Here is a 24,094-nt window from a genome sequence, read left to right on the forward strand (position 1 = left end):
CAAAAATCATGAATCTCAGCACTAACCACATTCATTACCAATTCAAGCCATTCATGCACACACACGTTCAATCCATAATAATTTAAATTGAATAATTTTCTATACATGTTCGATATGAGGACACTAAAGGGAAACAAAGAAAAAAATTTATTGCTTAAGAATTTCACTTACATGAGAAGATGCTTGACATTTCTAAGGACAATCCACAAAATGGAAGTAAGAATTTTATTTTTAAACGATTGTGTGACTTTAATTGAAATTTATATTCAACTGCTACCTTTTGTATGATTTTTTTTTCATGTGCTGTTAATTAATGGTTAGCCATTTGTGGGGATTTACAGCAGAAATTACCTTAAAAAGGAACTAAGTAATTAATTAATGCCTAACTCAGTCGTATGTACATAGGAATAAATAAATAATTAATGAATAAAGATATGTTGATTTTTATTATATATTTCAGTGTATTCTGTGCACCTCATTACCATGGCAGTCTGCAGCAGTGCTGGACAACCTTTTGTTTTTCGTGGTACACCTTGATGTTAAGCCTCAACTGGTGCTGCAAACACAATACCGTGATTAACAATGTTTATTAAATCACTAGGGTGCCGCATCACACAGGTTGCCCATCCCTGGTCTGGATCCATCATGAATTTTTCCCAACAAAAGCATGTTGGAAGCAAAAAAAGGTGTGCCGTGTTGAGCATTGTAATTTGAGATTATTTTGTCTCATAATTAATTAACTCTGAATTAGTTTAATATTGTGAGAGAAAAACGTGACCATTTTGCAGCATTTTCTATTTGATGAGGCTTTGTAGCATTTGTGCTTGGGTTAGGTAAATATTTGAGAATGAAGTGTGTTTTAATGGAAATTGAAAGGTCGGCTGATGGTCAGAAAAGAGTAAAGGGTATTTATTATGAATTAAATTCACTTGTTTCATTTTGAAATAATTTATATTTCTTTATGCTTTCTCGAAATCCAGGTCAAGATACATTTTTGGGATCGAGATTTCCCAGGAAATCCCGGGATTTTACTGGATCTGGAAATCCCGTTGAATTCAGATCCCAATCCCGATAGCGAGAAAGCATTAATTTCTTAGGTTTTTGTAGTTTTTCATGAGAATTTGGGAAAAAAATCCTAGATGTTCATACCAGAGAGAGAATTTTTGAACTCTTTGCAGAATTAAGTCATCTAAAAGACTTTTAAGTTGTTAGAACTGTTCTTTACATGATATAATTGACTTATGTGTCAAATTTTCCTAATCTTACAGGTTGGTCAAGCTCAAAATTTTACATTTAGGCCATCGGCCAACTAATCAGCTAGTCAATCAGTCTGGCAATCTAGCCAGATCCGGCAAGCTTTTAATTTACAGAATAGTTCAACTATCCTTCCTACTTTGAGCCTCTGATTTATAAAGCCGACATGAAGCTAAATTCATCTTAAACCTGGCTCCAAGTCTGCATGAAGCTGTCATCATGCCAAACTACTGGATCTTGTCGATCACTTTAGTATTTTTGCCCAAACAGGGTCAGCAATTTTCGTAAAAATCGAAGAAATTGTAAATTTTTCGATATTATCAATCTTATTCAAGCTCAGCACACCTTACTCTAGTCCATAAATTATAGAGCATTTATCATTGCATTACACTACCATATATGCCTTCTCAAACTAATTTTTTTGTAAAATAATTCAATTCTAACTAAAACAGACAATTTAAAATCTTGAAAATTCAACAACAATAAATTTAAAATTTTCTATCTTCTTCTTAAATTTTTCGCCATCTTCCGAATTTGGACTGAATTTCTGATTTGATAGATTTTTCTTTTAATTTTCAATTTTCTTTTATATTTTCTTGTAGTTTTCAATTTTTTGTTTTATTTTCTTTTAGTTTTTCAATTTTCTTTTATTTATTTTTTTCATAAAGTTTCGTTTGGCACTTCACAATCACGTTTTTGCATTCAAAATTACGCGATGCGTTAGTTCAAACGCAATATTTTTATTTTATTTCTTGTATGTTTTAAATCACAATTCTGATACTTTTTTATATTTTTCACTATTATTATTATTCTTCTGGGGTTCAGATTAATTTTTTTCATTTTTTACTTCTCTTTTATTCTAATTTTTTGAATCTCAAAGATTTTTTTAAATAAATTGATTGAATTTTTTTACTTTACTCGAGGGACTTCCTCATTATTTCTCCTTATAATTAATGAATTTTTCTCATTTAATTCTTATTCATATTCATTAAAATTTTAATGCGAGAATGGAAATTAACAAGAGAATTGAGTAAATGAAGGAATTAAGAGTGATATTTCAATGATATTGGAATTGTGTCCTTGTGGTGATTTTGTCAGGGATTTTGAATTGAATTTGGCAAATATCTAGAATTTCATGTTGAAACATGACCTCCCAGAACCACCTTGATTAGCAGCGAAAATTGGCAGCAGTGGAATAGTGGTTAGAATGTTGGCCATTCGATCCTAACGACACGGGTTCAATCCTAAATAAACTGTAATTGAATATTGATGCTTTTTTTTAGAATTTTAGCAAACGTCAGCTCGATTTGTGTAACTCCGTGACACGCAAATTGTGATTAGGTACCTTAAATTGATGATATACCCTCGGCCATGTTTTGTGCAGAATTTTAGTTGTACCAGCCTCTGGCTAGGTCTCTTTAAATTGTTATAATCATGGAATACATGCTCTTTTAATCGACAAGATCACTCTCGAGTGTAGTTAGAGTATGATTAGAACTATCTGTACAGTCAAAAGGAAGCCGCTGTGAAGTGCACCACTGCCTTGCTGTAATTATTATTCTGCTCACTTGACAGCAGTTTGGTCATTAGCAGGAAATAACAAAATAAAGACTTTCGCAAAAACGACCGTTAAATTTTTTCAAAAGAAATTTAATTAATATTCAAATTTTTTTTGCCCGTTACTTTTACTTTTCTTCGTAACGTAAATTTTTATTTTAAAATAAGTTGAGTTCGAATAGTTTGAAATTTTCGACAATCTAATGTCGAAAAACTCGAATTTGAGACGGCCACACACTGAAAAAATATAGTGTCATTTTTTAGGCTACAGTAGCTGCTTATCAAAACACATGTTTGATGATCAATTGAATCAAGTCACCAAATTGAATCAAATTAAAAAAATTCCTAACAAAATCACCCCAAAAGCAAATCCAGTGAAAAACATTCCAACAGAGCTTTTCAAAAGAAACTCGAAAAAGCTCATTTGTCTTAAAATCTAAATTTTAAATCTTATTTCGAATGAATTTTAAATGTGAATTTTTCTACAATTTATCTTATCAGAGAAAAGATTTTTCATTTTAATATTGTCAGTTTATTGATTATCAAGAAAAGATGAAAATTTTATGCACAATCTGAGAAGAAAATTCATGGAATTTTTTCTAGCTTCATCTTTCACAACTGTCAAGTTTGTCCTTTCTTTTTTTTCATCCACGTTCAAATTAATCTATTAGTTTTTTCTATATCATAGAAATATCGAGAGAGATAGAGAATAAATGGAGAGTCTTTTGGTGATTTATTAGCTTTTTTTTGTCATCTTTAACCTCTTTTTTTGTCGTCTACTTATGTCCTACATGTAAATATACTTTCTTATTATGTATAGAGTCGATTATATAACATATTTATATCCATGGGGCGGTAACTCTTTTTAAAGGGATTTGATCTTTTTCAGGTTATTTTAAATCAGAGTTGTCAACGGCAGTCAACGGCGACCGGTGGCGGCATTTCGAATTTCGAATTTTCGAGGTTCTTGTTTTCGAATTTCGAATTTTCGTGGTTCTGGTTTTTGAATTTTCGAGATTCTGACTATCGAATTTCGAGTTTTTAAGTTTACGATTTCCGAATTTCGAATTTTCGAGATGTTTGTATTCGAATATCGAATTTTCCAGGTTCTGGTATTCGAACTTCGAATTTTCGAGATTTTGATTTCCATAATTCAAATTTTTGAGGTTCTTGTTTTTAAATTTCGAACTTTCAAGGTTCAGATTTTCGAAATTCTGTTTTTCGAATTTCGAATTTTTAAAGTTCAGTTTTTCGAATTTTCGATGTGCTGTTTTTCGAATTTCAAATTTTCGTAGTTCTGTTTATTGAATTTCGAATTTTGGAAGATCACATTTTGGATCACAGCCGGTCGCGTTTGATTGCCGATGCTTGATGATATACAGCTAGAGTTCGTTGACCAATTGCCAACTCTGTTTCAAATTACATCAAGTCAAAAAAGGAAGTTAAGCTGAGATTTGAACTAAATTGAGTCATCTACTGACAGCTATGCTGACTTTAAGCTTGTTCAGCTAGGCTGATGAAGAAAATTTTTACTATCACAGATCAAAACATGACTAAATAGTTGCTACCCCCTCTTTTTTGGGGTCATCCTTAAATGACGTCCATGATAAAATTAAGTAAGTCAGCACAAGGTCCATATCCTCTCTTAACTCTAGACGTCATTAACGAATGACTCCTTTACAAGAATCATCGATACATCTCCGCACGATCTTGCTTAATTCCTCACAACCAAAAATAATTCCGCCGTCCATAAATAATTTTGGGATTTCTTCTACTGCACTCGATCATTGAATATTCCATTATCACGTAACCGACATTACAATGGAATCACATTCACATTCATTACATTTAATTTGATGGCTCGACTGTTCCTCCGTTTTGTAAGCCAGCTTTTACTTCTAATGGCACCTGTTGTAATGAAATTTATTATCAGAAATATGACACTAATGGGCTGGTTTCTATGGAAGGGAGTTTTGATGGGGTAGATTGGATGTTACGAACTTTAAAGGTCGTATTTTCGAATTTCAAATTTTTGAGGTTATGTTTTTCGAATTTCGAAATTTTGAAGTTCTGTTTTTTAATGTCGAATTTTCGAGGTCCAATTTTCGAATTTCAAATTTTTGAGGTTGTTTTTCGAATTTCGAAATTTTGAAGTTCTGTTTTTTAATGTCGAATTTTCGAGGTCCAATTTTAGAAATTTCGAATTTTTGAGGTTATGTTTTTCGAATTTCGAATTTTCGAAGTTCGAAAAATTCAATTTCGAAAGTTTTTAACATAAAATATTGAAATGATCCTTTATTTTCTACGCCTTCACCTTGAACACCATTTTCACATCATTAAATCCCCATTTACCCACTTTACTACAATTCTATATCCCACATAATCCTCTACTTCCTCTCCTCATTGCTCCACATCATCCAATCAACCCTTAACAACATATTTTAAGGTTCAAATTTTTTATTAGATTTCCAAAACAGAAATTCAATCCATTGTTAAGTGATAAATGTAATTTTAACGATTCATCGTTACCTGTTTCTTGAAGCAATCCTCAAAGAATAATGTCATTGAACGATAAAGATGAGTCTTAACGCCCGATAGATTGTGTCCTTCGTCAGGATAAATTTGTTGCTTAAAAAGAGCACCACGATGTGTAAGAGCTTTTGATAGAACCATACTTTGCATAAAATGAACATTATCGTCAGCTGTTCCATGTATCTGAATCGAATGAATAATAAATGAGAATGGATATTTTATTGGCAGATGAGAAGGAAGAGAGAAATTTACCAATAAGAATTGTTTGTCTTTCAATTGATCCACATGTTTTGATAAATCTCCTTCGACATAGCCTTGATAGTTGTCCGTTAGATTTGGCATACCCATAAAACGCTCAGCATATGTTGAAACTAGTGGAAAAGATAGAATAATAGAAATTTGAATGATTTGAAATTGATTTGTAACGGTTTTTTGAAATTTGAAATTTTTGTAAAAATTTTTTTTAACGGTTTTCAAAATTTTAAAATTTTTTAACCGTCAATTTCTGTTAAAATTTGAAAAAATCTAATCAATTTCTTTTTTTTAACGGTTTTTAAAATTCAAAATTTTGTAACGGTTTAATTGAATTTAATAAAAGTACAATTTTAACGGTTTTCAAAAATTTGAATTTTCTTCAACAACTTTAGTTTTTGAAAATTTGAACAATTTTTAACCGTTTTGAAAATTTTGAATTTTTCAACCCCCCAATTTCTGTTAAAATTTGAAAAAAAAAAAATCAAACAAATTTTCATATGATTTTTTTGAATTTTTAACGGTTTTTTGAAATTTCAAATTTTTTAAAGGTTCTTATTGATTTCAAAATTTTTAAAATTTTAACGGTTTAGTTTTTGAAAATTTGAACAATTTTTAACCGTTTTGAAAATTTTGAATTTTTCAACCCCCCAATTTCTGTTAAAATTTGAAAAAAAAAATCAAACAAATTTTCATATGATTTTTTTGAATTTTTAACGGTTTTTTGAAATTTCAAATTTTTTAAAGGTTCTTATTGATTTCAAAATTTTTAAAATTTTAACGGTTTTCAAAATTTTGAATTTTGAATATCGTTCAAACTCAATATAAAACTCCATTCAACTTCCCAAAATTAATCTTAGCACACACAGCACATCCAAAAATAACAATCTACATTTCTGATACCCAATATTGTGTGGTTTCATGACACAAAGAATCATAAAGCCATAAACCTTCTTTTTTCACCATTCACAGCAATCATTCGCAATGTCAATAAAGTCATCAGAATCTATACACGTATATTTGACATCACTTACCATAAAGCTTCCAATTTGTTACCGGAGCAACAGAAATACCGCATTGAAAGAGTGACGATGTTGACAGTGCTAATGCCGATACATATCCACCAAAGCTCCATCCTAATATTTATTTTTAGTCAGTAACGGGGACAATGAAAAGAAAAAATTTTTTTTTAATGGAACCAGACATTTTTGTTGAGAAAATATTAACGAGCATATCCAACAATCATCGAATATATATTTTACCAACAGACTCATTCGTCACATGGATGAAACTTTCTATGGAACTTAAAATGTCCCTTTTTCGAATTTCGAAATTTTGAGGTTGTTTTTCGAATTTTCGAATTTTTGAGGTTATGTTTTTCGAATTTCGAATATTTGAGGTTATGTTTTTCGAATTTCGAATTTTTGAGGTTAAGTTTTTCGAATTTCGAATTTTCGAGATTATGTTTTTCGAATTTCGAATTTTCGAGATTATGTTTTTCGAATTTCGAATTTTCGAAGTTCGAAAAATTCGGTTTCGAAAGTTCGTTAACCTCAAACATTGAAATTATCCTTTTTACATGACTGAAGCTTAACCTACCCCAAATTCCCATACGCTTTTTATCAACAAAATGTAATGTATCTCGCAAATATTCCGATACTTCCAATTGATCCGATACTTCGACTGTCCCGAGGCGACGATAGACTTCATGTAATAATTGATATCCTTGACCAGACGAGCCACGTCCATCAATTTCAGTTACAATGTAATCTTTCGTGCCAGCCAAATATGTATTCCAATCGACACTCCATTTTTCGGTAACAAGTTGTGTACCGGGGCCAGAATAGACGTGCACGACCATTGGATATTTTGTTATTTCATCCTCACGTAGACCGGGCGGTAAAAACATTCGAGCTTGTGCATGAAAACCGCCTGAAATCATGACGGGAAACGTTCTAATTTGTGGCATTGCTATTTTGGATATACGCTGCTTTAAGTCGGTATTATTTTGCAGCAGGTAAATTGGACTAATCGGGTCTGTATCACTTTTAACATCAATTTTGTATATCCAACTTGTTGGTATGTCTGGTCCTAAACATTCAATTAAGGCATATTCATTGTTATTTGGTGCAAAAATTGCATTAAAATATTGACATGCGATATCATCGCTTGTTGTACCACCATATTGACCCGATATTGTTGCCAATGATATTTGATCGCCATTCTCTTCCTCACTTTCCCATGATTCACGTGACTTTGCCGCTGCATCTGTCATTCTCGTAAAATCAACTTCCAATTCGGAACATGTGAGACATAATGGTGATTTTAATGGAATGCCAACAGCTGGTGGAATGGATGTGACACGATAAAGATGACGATGTCCTGGGAAATGTTCAGGTGTTGCCAAAAAGTATCTAAATTTTTGGAAAAAATGATAATGATGTGAATGAAATGGCTTTTTAGTTTAGTTGGATTGGGATTTTGATGGAGCAGCAAGTGCTTGGTAAATAGACATCGCCAGACTAGCGTTATTTTGAAAACGACCGTTATTTTCGAATTTGAATTATTTTGCATTTTCGAAAAATTCAAATTTGAAAAAGCACTTGCAAAATATGAAAATATAAAGAAATATTCAAAATTAATTTCGAAAACCATTTTCGAAAAAATTCGAAATTAATTTCGAAAGTGGGTGTTTTTCAAATTAAAAAAAAAACGGTCGCAAAATATGAATATAAAATGGCCGAAAGTTATTCGAGTTTATTTTGATTTTTTTCTTATTTTCGAAAAATTCGAAATTAATTTCGAAAAATTCGAAAATGCAATGACCGTTAAAATTACAAGAAACTCATTTTGAATTCCTTAATATTTCCGACCAATCTGAAATTAGTTTCAAAAATTTCGAAAATCAATTTCGAAAAATTCGAACTAAATTTCGATAATAATTTTCGTATAATTCGAACTCAAAAAGACGATAGTCTGGACATCATTATCAATCCAACAACAACTTTCATTGATAAACTTACACGTAGTTATTCATTTGATCCCAATGTACAATTCTATTGACATCATAACGACCATGTGTTAAAGGTACGATTCTCTTTTTAGATATTTGAACGTGTACTAAATGACGATAATGTCCTATTCATAAAAAAAGTTAATGGATTTATATATATAGCAATAGTAGTAAGCTCAAATCGAATTTTTATTCATTACACATACCTGACGACCCTTCACGAACTGGCGATATTGCAATATATGTGCTGACATTTGTTGAGAAAAATGGAATTGATAATTCATCCACCCATCCTCTTCCATCTCCGCTTGTTTTATGTGTCTGTATTGGAATATGATTGAGTTCAAGTATGAAATAATGGAAATTTTGAGTTTAAAGCGATTTTGGAGTTTAAAGCTTGAATTTTAGAGCCTTTAAGAACTTGAGGCAAATCCTTCCATGTTTCAAGCCTCAAAAAGAGAGAGATTTGCGTATCAAATTCAATATTCTTGGAAAATCGACTCATAAAAATTCGTTCAATTCGACATCAACCAACTCAGAATGAAGATTGCGGATTGATTGTTAAGAATTCCAAGAAAAGAATATCGATCTTGAAGGTTGTTTGCCTTAAAGAGACATTTATGTGATTTTGGGAACGTTTATTACAATTTGAAATGCTGATTTGATTTTCGCGACATATCTAAAGGCAGGGATTGAAGTTGAGTTGGGTTGAGGACAATTCGGAAAGAACCGATTGAAACTTGTATAAAATGTTATACTTCACAAGAGCTAGCAGAAAAAAATGCATTCAAGTTTTAGGGAATTGGAGCAAATTCGAGTCGAATTCGCCTTCAGATTCTAGAGACTTATTAGTTCAGTGGTGACCAATCTGTGTGCCGCGGCACGCAGATTTTGGAAACGTCGTGAACGCTTCGTGTGAGACTTGACTGTATGAAGTGTGGCTTCGGTTGAGACTTAACCGCGAAAAATAGAAGGTTACCCACCACTGTAGTAGTGTGTCGCGAAACATAGTTTGAGAAGCACTGAATTGGTCGACAAGACTTCATATCAAGTTCAAGCAATTCCAAGCTTTAATCATCAAACCTCCCATTCCACTGCCGAATCTCCAGCTACACCCCATAACCCCCCATAACATAAGCCAATCCAATTCCTTCCTTATCACTAATCTCCAACCTTTTGTTAATACCAAACTCTCTATACTTCTTATGGTTCTTATCATAATCACACTATGACTTACTTACTTACTGATATCTTCAACTTAATCATTTACTCACCTCTTGACAATACCACATAGGTGACTTGCACAGTGTGACAACTGACAAATTTTGTGCTCGATTCATCCATACGACACTGACTTCTGTCTGGCTTACCCATGCTGCGCTTGCAAAGTAATGTTCTCTGTGTGACAATTTTATATATTCAAAATAAATGAAATGTAAAGGAAGTTAGAAAAATGAGGAAGGAAAATCGATAAAATTTCTCATGAGGATGATCAGCATAGCTGAATTTTTAGTCCTGATATTTATTTAAATTTTAACAGCCATGTGTGACGAGAATTTGCAGCATCAAGCTTGACAAGTTCAATCAACCGTTAAAATGCAACAAATTCACGCAAGCATGAACTAGTTCCATACAGATACATAAATTGATTTATGCTGCACATCCTGTCATCATCCTCATATGTTGCATTTTTCGTACCTGTGATGCAATATTGGTGGCGGTGTTAAATCTCGTACACGTATACTCTTTGGATCAGCCAAGTCTGCAACTTTCAACAATATCGTTGGATTATAAATTGTTCCTGGCTTCGGATATCTGTTGGGGGAATTGGATATAAGAAAAAGATTTATGAGAATCAACGAGATGTGAAGAATTTGCTGTAAAGCTTTAAAATTAAGCTCACTTGTAGCGAACATTGAGAGAATAAGACTTTTTTATGTGTTTGTTGCTCTTGGATGTGAATGCATTACGTCTTTCTTACAACCTGAAAAATTATGTGCGGCAAATTGTAGAGTGATAAAATGAATAAATGTTGGGGATTTTGTATGATGAATGCAGCTTTAAGTAAAGGTTTAAGTTGGTGGGGCAAATGGGAGAGCATTGGCCTGTTGTGCCAAAGGTCGTGGGTTCGATTCTTGACCAGATTTTACCCTATGTGGGTTCGATTCCAGACCAGACTTTTTTGTTGCAGCAATGAACAAAATGTTTAAGTTTGTGCCACAAGAACAAGTCTTAACCTACAAATCCCCTCGATTTGTACTAGAAAATTAAGGATTTACTCAGAATAGGGTTATCTAATATCGAAACATTGATCCAGGCAACCGACTTGTGTATCTGTATCACTCTTGTGTTTTTAAGACGCGGGTTCGATTCCAACTTGAGGTCAATATTCTCAGTAACTATACAGAATGATGTCAATATGAAGATGGATTCACTTAAAGCTTTCGAACTATAAGCAACGACGGTACCCGAAAAGTACAAATCGGTTAATCGACCAATGTTCCGATGTACATAGAGCGGCGTGACCTCTGACTTGGTGCCGGACTCGGTTCAAATCCAGCACCATACTAGAGTCATGTTGGATTTCTGATCTATTTATTCACTTTTGGAAGGAGGCTTGATAGAGATAGTGTAGCCCGATTGACACTCTTTGAAATGTTGCCACCACGGCGACGAGGTTGTAGTGGCTGTTACTTGGTTCTTAGTATACTACCACCTCGTCGCCGTGGTGGCAACATTTCAAAGAGTGCCAATCGGGTAGCACATATTAATGGCAATTGTCAAAGTACAGTCAGCAATAAAGCCTGTTCAAGATATCAGCTGAGTCATGCATCACAGTTGATCTGTGCAGCAAACAAAGTAAGTAAGTATATAATCGAATTGTACTTCCCTAAATACATAAGCAAGTCACCAGCTCCAAAGAAAATCGTTTTTATTCTTCTAACCTCAAAAATTCTCCCCTAATTTACTACCAGAGAACCGAGGAAAGATATATAATGACAAAGTCAAGTAAGTAAGTGAGAATAAATTGCCATTGAAGATTTAAGTTTTTTTCCTGTAAAATGCATGCAATTCTCTCGCATATGTGAAATGTAAGGATGAAAGATACTCATGGCACGTTCATAAATAAAGATGTGAGGATTACAAGTCAATTATATGCAAGAAATTTGTATGAATAATTTTAATAGAAAGACGTAAAAAAAAGTAAAGTGGGAAGGCAGGAGGTTTGTGACTCAGACAATGAGTTGCTGACATTGTTTGCTTTTTTGGAATATTTCATTTTCTTGGTGCTGCTTAATATCTTTACTTAACAATTCCACAGACATTAATCCATCATCGTTTATGAAAGTCAATTTGGGAAAAATGGATCAAGTTTTTAAAATTACAGCTCTCAATGCGACATTCAATTTTCATGTAAGGCTCTCTTGAGGAATGAACAGAAACTCTTGTAAAAAATGCTTTTCTATTCCATCATTTCCCTTAATAATCATTAAAAGCTCTTGTTTGAACTACTAATCAATTGGTTTCTATGCGGTAATTTTATAAATGCTTACTAGTGTGGGTGTCTGTGTGTGGCTTTACAATTTTAAAGTTATAACAAGCTTGTTGAGTTTTTGTGAAATGAAATAAGAGCAATAAGTAAGTCTGTCTAATGGGAAACTGGAATTGTGTGTGAGATGAATATTTGTATAGTGAGAAATTTGAGGGAAATAATTGCTTACACATGATAACACCTTGCTGTACTGCTTGAATGGCTGATTTACTTTGCTAATCTAATTTTCTAATTCAGTTAGTTTACTTGGAACATACTTGAATTGAGTATTATTTTGGGATGTTGAATGAATTTACTAAGGCTGAATTATTTAATTTGAATTTTTAACGGATTTTTGCATTTCAAATTTAATTGCATAGTTGAAGCCCCTTTTTTAAACGGAAAAATTGATAAATTGAATATTCGGGATGAATTTTGCTATTTTTGTTGACTTTTGCAGCTTAAAATCAATGACTTTTAATACTTTAGACATTTATGCATGTAAAGATTAATATCACGATCAATTAAATGCTTGTATAAACGAAATTTTCAACAAAAAACAACATTTTCAATTTCAAATGATTGTAAACCAAAAGAATTGATTATTTTAAAGCTAAATTTGATGGAAATTCTTCAATAAACTGGCATCAAACTTTAATCTCATCCTTTTTAACTCAACGTGCCATTTTAAACCTTTTCTCTATCTCATCCAATCTCAAATCCCACCTAATTCTATTACTGAAACATAATCCAATAAATTTGATCAAAAAACAAGAAAAAAAGAAGCACCTTGAAAGTGCTGCTTATAAAATAATTAATTAAATTAATATTATCATAAGCCCCAAAAACCCAACAGCATGTAAAATGTATAAAACTTTAATAGTTTATTTTAATTTTGATCAAAAAAAAACTTTTTTTTCGTGCTTATTTAAACAGTTTTAAAAACTTATCATATCATCAACCCCAAACCCTTCCTCCTTCATCATAAACTTTTCCTTTTTATTATTAAAACTGTATTAATCCAACCATGAATTTCCATTGGCACAGTTCATGTACCTTTTTCTAGTTTTGTAAACTTTCTCCTTTCTTTAGAGCTGTTTAAGGTGTGAAAAATGCTATTCGTTATTGGTGACTGGATGATGATATATGTGCTGTTAATTTGAATATTTAGCAAGGGTTAGTCGCAAAAATTTCTAATAATTAAGCAGTTATTAAACTATTTCGAATGGATGTCTATTTTTAGCAATTTTTTAATTATTGTGAACTCATCAAAATGTGTGAATGATTCGGAATTTCTTCATCTGTTGCTTAATATTGAGATGTTATGTAAGAGAATAGTTATAGTTTAGATTTGCTTCATATTAGACCAGTGAAGCGCAACCTTTTATTTTTCCGGATACATTCGTGGTAATCTTGAACCAAAACCGAACACTACGGCACATAGGCTGCTCACCACAGAATTAGACAATAAAAATATCCCAAAACACTTTTTTGAAGACAATTTTCATTTTGTCCGTTAAAAAAATTTCAAAAAGATTCAAAATTCTAAAATTCAAATCATTGTTTACAATCTGAATTCTAATTTGTTTTTTCCAAATTTAGCCTTTCTGGACATGATTGCTTTTCATATTATCGATCTTTTGCAAGTTAACAGCTCAAAGTAATGTTTTGAATAAGTTATGACTCTTTAAAATGTACAGAAATACTTAAATTTGCAATTTTTTAAAATTATGTAATACATGTACAAAAATTGTCAAAATCCTCTTAAATTAAGAAGATTCTTTAATTTTACTGGTCATTAAGGTTTGAGACCACAACACAAAGATTCAATAAGATTCAGGTGAAGTCAAGGAACTTTAATTCAAAGATCCAGTAAAGAAATTGACACTTCCAGGTGGAAAAACTTAAATTTTTTTTTTAACCATGTCATGAACTTATGTTCCTAATGCTTTAGAGTCTCAATAACTAGCACCAAACCCATAAACTATCCAAACATTAAAGTCAATATATCAAAACAAACAAAAATGCGTCAAATACCCAAACCCAATTCTTCATCCTTTCAATTTATAGCCTCACTTCCTCCCAAAAGGTTAAAGAAAACATCTTTTGTGTTGAATTGAATGATAATGAAAACTATAAAATTCGTTAAAATTTTCCTGTCATGCATGAAGAAAGTAAAATGTTGATTCAAAACTTTATCTTTCTCGGCTTTTCTTCTGTTGCTTCTTCCTCTTCATTCTGTCATTTATCTTCCTACTTTATGTGTTTTGTGTAAGTTTTTCACCCTCGTAGTTCGAGAAAAAAAATATTCATAAAATTAAGATTGCTGAGCTGTTGAGTTGCGAATGTAAATTTGTGAAATTTATCGAATTCACAATGTGGAAACTGAGGATAACCTTGAATGTTTTGAGTAGGCTGTTTTGATAAACAAATGCTTATCAAAAACTTTCATACTTGAATTTTCTTATCTTGGAGTGATAAAATGTAAGGAGTTGAGACTGTAAGAGGTTGTTAAAGTAAAATGTCCATAAAGATTGCTCGGACCATTCTTAACGTTGGATAAGAATTGAGTGGACTGCTGCATTCCACCAGCAACAAAATCAGATAAAAAACCTTGAGTTGTAACTTAAGCTCCGAAAATGTAGGAACATTCCTGGAAACCATAAGGAAATATAATTGGTACTAGGTCAGCGTCATAGAGGATGTTGATAGAAAGAGAGTAGCTCTTGGTATTGGCAATTGATAAAGGGTAGCTACCGATATAGTCAGTTTTAGACGCCAATATCACAAATGATCGCAAGGAAGATCGAAGAATTCATGGATTGCATGTGTTGAAATGGTCGCTAGAGACCTAAATATTCCGAACTGGCAGAAGGTTTCGAAGGATAGAGCTGTCTTCAGACATTCCCTACGCGCGGCAATGGGCCCTCGTGCGCCCCAGCCAAGGAAGTAGTAAGTAAGTAAGTAAATATCACAGACGATGGGTCACAGCTGATCTGTACGGCCAGTGAAATGAGTCAGCATCTAGTCGGTGTAAAGCAGTATTCTGAGATAAATCTAGGGTAGACTTGGCATCAAATTGGCACATTTCAGTCTCTAGACCACATTACCTATCTTTTTGGTGGCATCAGATATGATTGATGTTACCTATGGACAGGTTGTCAAGCCTAATTTTAAGATTTGACACCCTCCTGATCTACCCTGATGAATTACGCCCTTGATTCCTCTTCCGCTGAATATACCCCAACTTTTGGACAAAATCCTTCAATTTGATTGAATTTTTGCAACTTCCTTGCATTTCAATAAATTTCTCAAAACAGCCCAGCTTGATGTCTTACTTTAGAATCATATACATACCTAACTACTCAATTAAAGCAATCTATCCATTAGGTTCTATGTAATCTATAAAAATCAATATTTAATTCCTCCCTTTTTTAAAGCAAACAATTCACATTTTATAGCAGCAGCTGATCCAATTAAATTCCCTCATCAACTTATTCCACATGCAAATACAGCACAGATTTTGTATAGAAAATTTTTATTCTCCCTAATTATTTCTCCATTATCGTTATATCCAGAGTTTTTATGAAATATCAACACAGAACAGCAAGCTTTGAGATTTATGTACATTTGCATAGAATAAAGAAATTATTTTTTAATTGCAGTTTATGTTGAGAATTATGGAAATATTGTTGGGTTAAATATGTATATTGTGATAGTTAAATGTTAATGAAAAGTGATGAAAGTTGCTCGTTTCCTTGATTTTGTGAATTGCTGATTCAATTAATTCTATAGTTTGTGGATTTGTGTGGAATGGGGGATGTAAATAAGGACTAAATTAGAGTATTGATTTAGTTTGAAGGTTTTGAGGGAAGAATGGGAATTAATTACTTAATTTAAGGGAGAATATTGACAAGGATGTGATATCAGTTAAGGTATGACTAGTGTTTTCAATACCGAGCCAAATTTTCAATACCGGTATTTAAATATATATTTCGGTATTGAAAAATCTCAATACCGGTATACCGGTATTCAAAATTCAGACAAAATTGCTGTCTCAGGTCACGAAATTGGTGAAATTTTGCTTTTCTGACATTTTTCCGTTTATTAAAATCTTTAATAAATCTTCAAACCGTTTCAAAATATCATTTTAAGTATGTAAAAAACCTTAAAAAATTGTTTCCTTTTTAGAAAAAAATTAAAATTTTCCATATGAAAGGACAAATTTTTTGATATTATTGGACCTATTTTTCACATGTTCATATGAATGGGTTTATAATTGCAAAAATATGAACCAACCCTAAGCAAACAAAAATTTGTTATAACTAACTAATAGCAAGTTAATGTGCACTCGATGACTAGTTTTAACTTATCAGAAATAACACTCAGAAATAATATTACGCATCATTTTTTAATAATGAAAACTAAAATCAGTTAAAACAATTTTCCAAATAATGGTTCAATATAAAATTTATATGTTAAGTTTATCTGAAATTTACTAAAAATATTAAAATTTTCCCTACATTTTTCCATACCGAGAATACCGGTATTCAAAAATCTTTAATACCGGTATTTCGGTTTTCAAATAATTTCGGTATACCGGTATTTCGATACCGGTATTGAAAACCCTAGGTATGACTAAGGTTGGGGTCCGTTGACTTATTGGGTACATAAAAATAGAATTTGATCCATGCAGACATTGTTTGGGACTTGACGCGTAATAAATCCCCCTAAAATCTTAAACCTACTCCAAAAGTGTTTCGTAAAGCGTACTCTTAAGCTAATTGGTGAGCAACATGTGTTGCCGTGGAAAATACTCAGATGTGCCAAAGGAAAGCATCTAAGACCAACGTTTGGAATCGTAGCTAAAAGACTGTTCACCAATAGTCTAGACAATCAATAACACTTGAAATCCTTCAATATCCTTTAAGGTCCTAATGCTAATCATTAACATCTATAGAAGCTAGACTTGATTAAAAAAACCTTTAGCTATTTAGTCCCTGGACAGGCAAAAACCGTACAAATTCTTGATAAATTGTATGGATTTTCCTACAAAACCATACAAATTATCAATAATTTATATGGTTTTTGACTGCACATGCACCTGTTTTGCAATTCTGCATTAAACCTCTGCACTCAGTAGACCTTCAGTTTGTAGTGGGATCAGAGCCACTCATTTGATGAGGCTATTATCAGTTTATTGTCTTTAGACTACAAACAGAGGGTGTGAGCCGCATTTCCACTACATATGATTCGAAAAATGACATGTGAAAAAGTTTCTCCTGCCGAGTCTCGAACCCATGACCGATTGGTCGGTATCACAATAATTAGGAAGCGTAGTGCGAAGCCATTCCGCCACTGACTCACCTTGATTGAGTCATCAATATTTCACCAATATCTCTAATACTTTACTCATCCATAATTTGCAATTCTTGAACTATTGCAATTTTCAAGTGCATAAGCTTAGCCATAAAGCACTCATCATTATTGCCACAATATTTATTATGAGTTGCAACCTAATATAAATCTTGTATAAATCATTATAATGTTTATTTGGAAAATTTATGCTGAATATTTAACTAATAATAGATTTCCATAAATTTACTCAATTAAGACTTAAGTGAGTGTATGTGCTGAAAATATCAATATTTTATGCAAAATATTCATCATCTCAGCACTTGATATATTTGGTTCTATGACTCATCGTAGGATTTTGTAATTAATTTTTTTCGGATTTAATCTGTTCAGCTTTGATTTTTGTGTGTGGGAATTCAATTTGGATTTTGGAAATTCTTTTTTTAATTAACGCTTGCACAAGCTTTATGCTTTGGTTTTGATTTTGATTCATTCTGGGAAAATTGAAGTGGAAACTCAAAAGGCTTTGGTGCTGCTTTTTATTATCGGATGAATAAATTGAATTAAATTGGTTCGTTTGTTAGATTCATGTTAAATTAGCTATGAATTTGGCTGAAAGTTTAAAATAGTACAGCATAATTGCTTTTAAGAGTTTGACCGTTAAAAAAAATTCAAAAAAGGTTCAAAATTCAAATTTTAGAAGTTTTTGTTTACAAAATTTTAAGCCAGTTTTTTGCAAATTTTGGTCATTTTCAGGCATATTTGCTTATCATACAACTGATCTTCTGCAAGTCAACAGTTCAAAGTGGTGATTTTATCATGACAATAACTTACAGAACAAGCAGAAACTACTTAAATTAGAAATTTATTAAAATTTCAATGCACTACAATAAGAATTCCAAAAATTTCAAATTTGTTCAAAATAAGGAAAACCGTTACGATTTAAAAATAGTTAGAGGCAAGTCAAATACGCGCTCTAATTTCTATGCAACTATCGAGTCAGTCAACAATGTTTCAAAGTTTTCCTTCGTATAAATTTAATTCCACCATTTTGCTCAACATGCACGAATCACTTTAATTGAACGATCCATCATGCATGTTACTTCTTTGTTTACATACATAATTTTATTCGCGTGTATCAGAAGCCATTAATGTGAATGAGTATCGTAATGGGACAAAAAGCTTTGGAAAAAAGCTCACAATCAATCAATATTTATATACCTAGAAGGTTACATGCACATGTTATGTAAGCAGCAATGTTGAAAAATTAACAAGAAAAGTTGTATATTATGAAATTTGATGTTGGAAAATTTACATGATTAGGAGCTTTATAGACATTTTACAAGATTTGTACATGTTCAATACATAAATTTGAAATGTAAAGTAGGAAAAGATCGATAACATGATAAGAAATTAGGTCTAGAATAGTCTAAATTTAGAAAAACAAGAAAAGAAAAAAATGAGCTTTTTTGAGCTTTTTCAAAAGCTCCATAAAGTTCTTAGATTCAAACTAATTAATTGATTAATGATGTCAAAGCATTTATATTCATAATAATTGAGTGATTACGAAGATGAATAAGCATAATTAATTGATATCGTTGCTAATAGAAAAAGGTTAAACTTGTACGAATCCTTAAAAAAAAAGAGGAAAGGATTCAATCAAGTTTTTCAATTTAGTTTTTCCGAGATTGACATTTTAATAATTTATGAGGGGTTAAAAATAAAATCTACTCACTCATAAATTTTAATGAGACATTATTCATCTATTTCTGCTCCATAAATCCTTAATATAAAATATGATGAATATAAAGTGAGGTCTTTGTGAATCAATTTTAGTCCATCAAAAGGATTTTTATGGTGTGCTTTTGAAGATAGTAAGAATAAATTGATGTTTAGTAAGTTGAAGATGCTGGAGGGAGTTCAATTGGATGTAAAATTGCACCCAAAGTGTTCAAAACATTTAAAAAGCTCTCAACTTGTAACGGTTTTTCTGAATTTAATTCAAAATTTGAATTGAGCAATTTTTTGAATTTCCAATTTTAGGACATTCAAATTTTCATGCATTTAAGTATTTTCTACTTGTTCTGGAAGTTATTATCATGTTAATATCACAACTCGAAACTATAAACTTGCAGAAGATCAGTTCCATGACAAGCAAATATGCCTGAAAATACTTAAATTTGCAAGATAAACTAATTCTGAATTTTGTAAACAAAGACTTAAAAAATTTAAATTTTGAACTTTTTTGAAAGCTTTTTCAACGGACAAAATCACTTTCGAGAATGTTCTGCCTGCAAATTAAAGGATCCGGTTCACATTCACATTCAACAGTGAATAAACAATTCAATTATAAAAAAATTAAAGATTAACAATGTTGCAAACCGTAATGCAATCAACAACGTCAATTTAATTTTTGTTTTCCTCTCGGTTCCATATCCACCATACATGTATCTATATCCAATAAAAGCCACATCTCACATAACACAGCACAAATTATTTATCAAACATTTTCATTTTCTAAAATAAAAAATTTAACAGAATTTCAATTGCTTGGCATAAAATTTATGTATTCATGCCAAATACCATTTGAGGTCAAAGTGTTGTGCATCTATTTACTTATAAATTCATTTTCTGGTATGACACGAAAATTTTAAATTTTTGTATTTGTTGCTGTTGCTGAATATTGTTTCACTTATCGATGTGATTTGCATAAATAATGAGAGACTGCTCAATCTGAATGGAAATGGCATAAAAGGAGGCAACATGTTTGTGTGCGTGATTTATATTGATTTACAAGTTAACAAAGAAACTCTTCTTGTTGAGTATGGATTGGAGGAAATTTTTGGAATCAATTCAGATTCAATTTCAGCAGCAAAATGACTTCAAATCAGCTTAAATTTACACGTTTGGTTCGTAAGTTTAAATTGATTTTTTGGTACCGAAATGCACAGTTGGTCTATTCTAGCTTGACATCGAGCTTGTATAGGACTCTGATGAGCAAGGCTCATGCATTACAACTCTCAAAAGCAAGTTTGTCCTTTGAAAAAGCTTTCATAAAACCTTAAAAGTTCAAATATTTTTTTACATTCTGAAATTGAATTGTTTCTCAAAATTGAGACTTCCTGGACATAACCGCTTGTCATAGTAATGATCTACTGTTAGTATACAGCTTTAAGTTCTGAATTCAACATTTTATGAACTTGTAAAGTGTCCAAAAGTACTTAAATTTGCAATTTTCTAAAATATTCAACCATTTGTACTAAAATAAAGAATTTTGAGCTATTTAGTACTAATTTTGTATTAGGGCGATTATTTGGATGAGTTGAATTTTGAAAAAAGAGCTTTTTTAATCCAAGGTCATTTGAATTTTAGTACTAAAAAATGTTTTCAATAAAATCTTCCCTAATTTCATGTTTTGATAGTTAAAATTAACTTTGAACAGTCACTCAACATTAATTCTTAATTAATTATCAGTTATTTGACATTGAAATGCTAAATTAAGACGAAAAATTGAAGTTTTCTGAAATTTTTGTTTGGTATTTTTCTGCACGGATTAGGAAAAAAAAGCTCAAAAAAATTACTGTCACCCAAAAAATCAAGCAAAGAATCGAAATATCTCGTTAATTAACAATTCTTGAAACATATTTTGATAATGGTTTCATAGATTAGCTCGAATACTATATTCCTGTATATTTATTATGTGAAATTTCCCTTTAGTTTCTTCGGAATTTTGATTATTCGGATGAATTTCGATTTTGGGTGACAGTAATTTTGTCACAAGAATTCAAATAACTTAATTAATATTGAGTTTAAATGACTGAAGTGGTGAAATTACAATAGTATTTGCCAATTTGCATCGAACCATGCATAAAAATCATGCTTCGTAATGGAAAAATTATGAGAAAAATAGATTCTTTAAAAATTTTCAAAAAAACTCATCCAAAATAATCGCCCATTACAATTTTGAGCAAATGTTGCTCAACTGTTCTAAAATCAAATTTTCACCCTCTTCCTTCCAATCCACCCACCTCAACACTTAAAAAAACCTCTTCATTTGATGTTAATTTACTAAAAGTAAAATCAAATTTCCACATCAAGGCACACTATGACAACAAGAATATAAATTTTCTTCAGAAAATGTTGTTTGATTATTCATTGAATATCGATTGACGTGGATTCATTCTATTCACGCCAATTTTCATTGAATACTGTAACAATACGCACGCACATGCGAGTACATGAGGCGTTAACTTTCTATCCAATTACATATATTTTTATGTAAAATGAAACTTCATGCTGAGATTTTTGTTTTTTGGTTTCTGCTTCTGGTTGTACACTTACATACTTGGATGTCCGAGCGACATACTTCACATTTAGGAGCCAAAATGGATGAAAAAGTGGGAAAAAACTCCTCAAAATCTCATTTACATATCATTTCATTTTTACATATCAAATTTACACATCAAATCATATGTAGCCATTAACAGCTAAGTAGCGGTACTCCAGCTACTTTACCATGCTACCCGGGCTCTTTTCACATCCACAAAAGAGACGGAAGCAGAAGAAAAAGCTGAAATGTGAATTAACGAGCCATGATGAGCGAGAAAAAAAATGTAAAAATTTATTAAAGACACGAGCATGTAAATGAACATTAGAGTAAGCATCAATGAATTTTTCCATGAGCGCCTTGCTAATTTTTCAATTTTCATCACCCAAAAACAATCCTCAATACAAACATGCGCTCGACATTCCAACAATTATTCTTGCCGTAAAGTCGTGCCAAGCACAAATTAATTTTTTTCGTCTCTAAAGGCAACAAAGTTTCGTATTTTGCAGGCAAAAACAAGCAGATTGAAGTTTTTCATTTTGGATGTCGATAAAAGTAAAAAAAGTTTTTTTGGTCTCTCCGTGGAATCGGAAAGGAAATGAGCTTGAAATGCTCATGTAAACAGAGAATTAATGCTTGTTTGACCAGGATGGCTTTTTTTTGTACATTGCTGGATATTTCTACGAATTGTAGGATGAGATTTGGGATTTAATTGAGCGGGACGAAATATGGAGGGGATGTAGGGGTATGGATGGGATTTGTAAGCAGCTGTAAACAGCAAGTTAGACTCTTAAAAGGGCAATAAAGCTGTTGGTGATTCCGTCGATAATTCTTAACTTCAATGGAATGTTCTACTTATGGAAACGTAAAAGAACTGCCTGTCGAATTGCGTGTTTGGACAGGCTTTGAACTTGGGTAGCACCAGGTAGCACATGATGTATATAAGACATGTAATGTGCCCACAGCATTTGGTATTAGAAACTGGCAATCGGAAGCTTATGATAATGCCTGCTTTAGGGGGCATCTAAAGAAGCTCATGGATCTGAACAGTTCTGCATGTTCTGCGAAATAAGTAAACAAGTAATGTGCCCCCAAAGTCAGTGTAACTGGCATGAGACCGAATCTAATTCAGATTCCCAGCATTAAGACATAATCCAACCATAGGATTCGACCCCAAGCATTTCACTCTTCCCTGAACACAATTCATCCTTATGTCATGCAGTGCCTTATCTGAAAACCACAACTTCTTGTACTCAAGCATTAGAGCAGTGCTGTCCAAACTTTTTTGTACCATGAATCACTTTAGTGGTAATTCATGACTGAAACCGCACATGGCATGCGGTTCATGGAATTTCCTTCAAATTTTCAACTGAATTATGTATCGCGGCACACAGTTTGACCAACACTGCATAGCACCATGACTGACAGAATCAGGACAAACAGGACAAGCAAATTGTCACATAAATTTGCAGCACAAAAAGTGCATTAAAAGTTTCATGATTATTCTCACTTCCTTAAATTTCATGTCTTATTCATCGGATGAAATTGCAGCACTTTCCATCTTACTTGATGGAAACTTAAGGAGATGGCAAATGCTCCACTGGATGTGAAAATGTGTACGAGAATGTAATTAATGAATAAAAGATAAGCGAGCAGCAAGCCATAAAATTTCACTTCTCTCTTGTTGCGAATAAAAAATAAGGCACAAAAAATAATGGATATACTTCACCTCAGCGATCTTATTTCCGGATACAAATTAATATTTCCGTTATCAGTTGTTGATCCATACCAAGGGAATTTTTGTTCCATGACATTTGTATCATTAAAGACGCCGTAAAGCATTAGATGACCGTCATTTGACATCCAGATAGCTGTGTTGCTGTTGAGGAGTTCCTCTGGAATGAGAGAGAATTGGGAAGGAATTGAATCAGAATCCATGAATTTTAATTTGAATTTCAAAAATCCGTTAATTATTTGGAAAATTTTATAACATTTCAAAATTCAAAAAATCGTTAAAAATTTTAAAAATTTCATTTTTTATTAATTTTGGCTAAATTTGAAAAATCGTTAAAAATTCCAAAAAATATAAATTTTAAAAATTTAAATTTAAGAAATCCGTTAAATTTTTAAAAAATTAATAATTTATGACCAATTTCAAAATTCTAAAAACCGTTGAAAATTCAATTTTTTTTTTCAATTTAGCTAGCCTTGAATTTTTGAAACATGTTAAAATGCTTGAACAATTTTAGAATTCAAATTCAAAAAAAGCCGT

At 31.9% G+C, this 24,094-nt stretch overlaps 1 protein-coding gene across 1 annotated transcript in view; it reads right to left on the bottom strand.

The window, feature by feature from the left end:
• Nucleotides 1-3,415: 3,415 nt before the first annotated feature.
• Dpp10 (Dipeptidyl peptidase 10) overlaps nucleotides 3,416-24,094 on the bottom strand; it is a 65,382-nt gene continuing 44,703 nt past the window's right edge. Inside the window, exons 7-16 of the mRNA XM_070650361.1 lie at nucleotides 23,552-23,717; nucleotides 10,307-10,423; nucleotides 9,883-10,006; nucleotides 8,815-8,929; nucleotides 8,619-8,733; nucleotides 7,195-8,009; nucleotides 6,630-6,731; nucleotides 5,596-5,714; nucleotides 5,341-5,526; nucleotides 3,416-4,719 (exon numbers count right to left, since the gene is read on the bottom strand). Coding sequence (XP_070506462.1) covers nucleotides 4,660-4,719; nucleotides 5,341-5,526; nucleotides 5,596-5,714; nucleotides 6,630-6,731; nucleotides 7,195-8,009; nucleotides 8,619-8,733; nucleotides 8,815-8,929; nucleotides 9,883-10,006; nucleotides 10,307-10,423; nucleotides 23,552-23,717 — 1,919 coding nt within the window. The 3' untranslated portion in view covers nucleotides 3,416-4,659. The remainder of the gene's footprint in view (nucleotides 4,720-5,340; nucleotides 5,527-5,595; nucleotides 5,715-6,629; nucleotides 6,732-7,194; nucleotides 8,010-8,618; nucleotides 8,734-8,814; nucleotides 8,930-9,882; nucleotides 10,007-10,306; nucleotides 10,424-23,551; nucleotides 23,718-24,094) is intronic.

The sequence above is a fragment of the Chironomus tepperi genome, unplaced genomic scaffold (assembly GCF_022539635.2).
Source record: "Chironomus tepperi strain 1889 unplaced genomic scaffold, CSIRO-AGI_Ctep_v1 contig_445, whole genome shotgun sequence".
In the NCBI taxonomy this organism is placed as follows: domain Eukaryota; kingdom Metazoa; phylum Arthropoda; class Insecta; order Diptera; family Chironomidae; genus Chironomus; species Chironomus tepperi.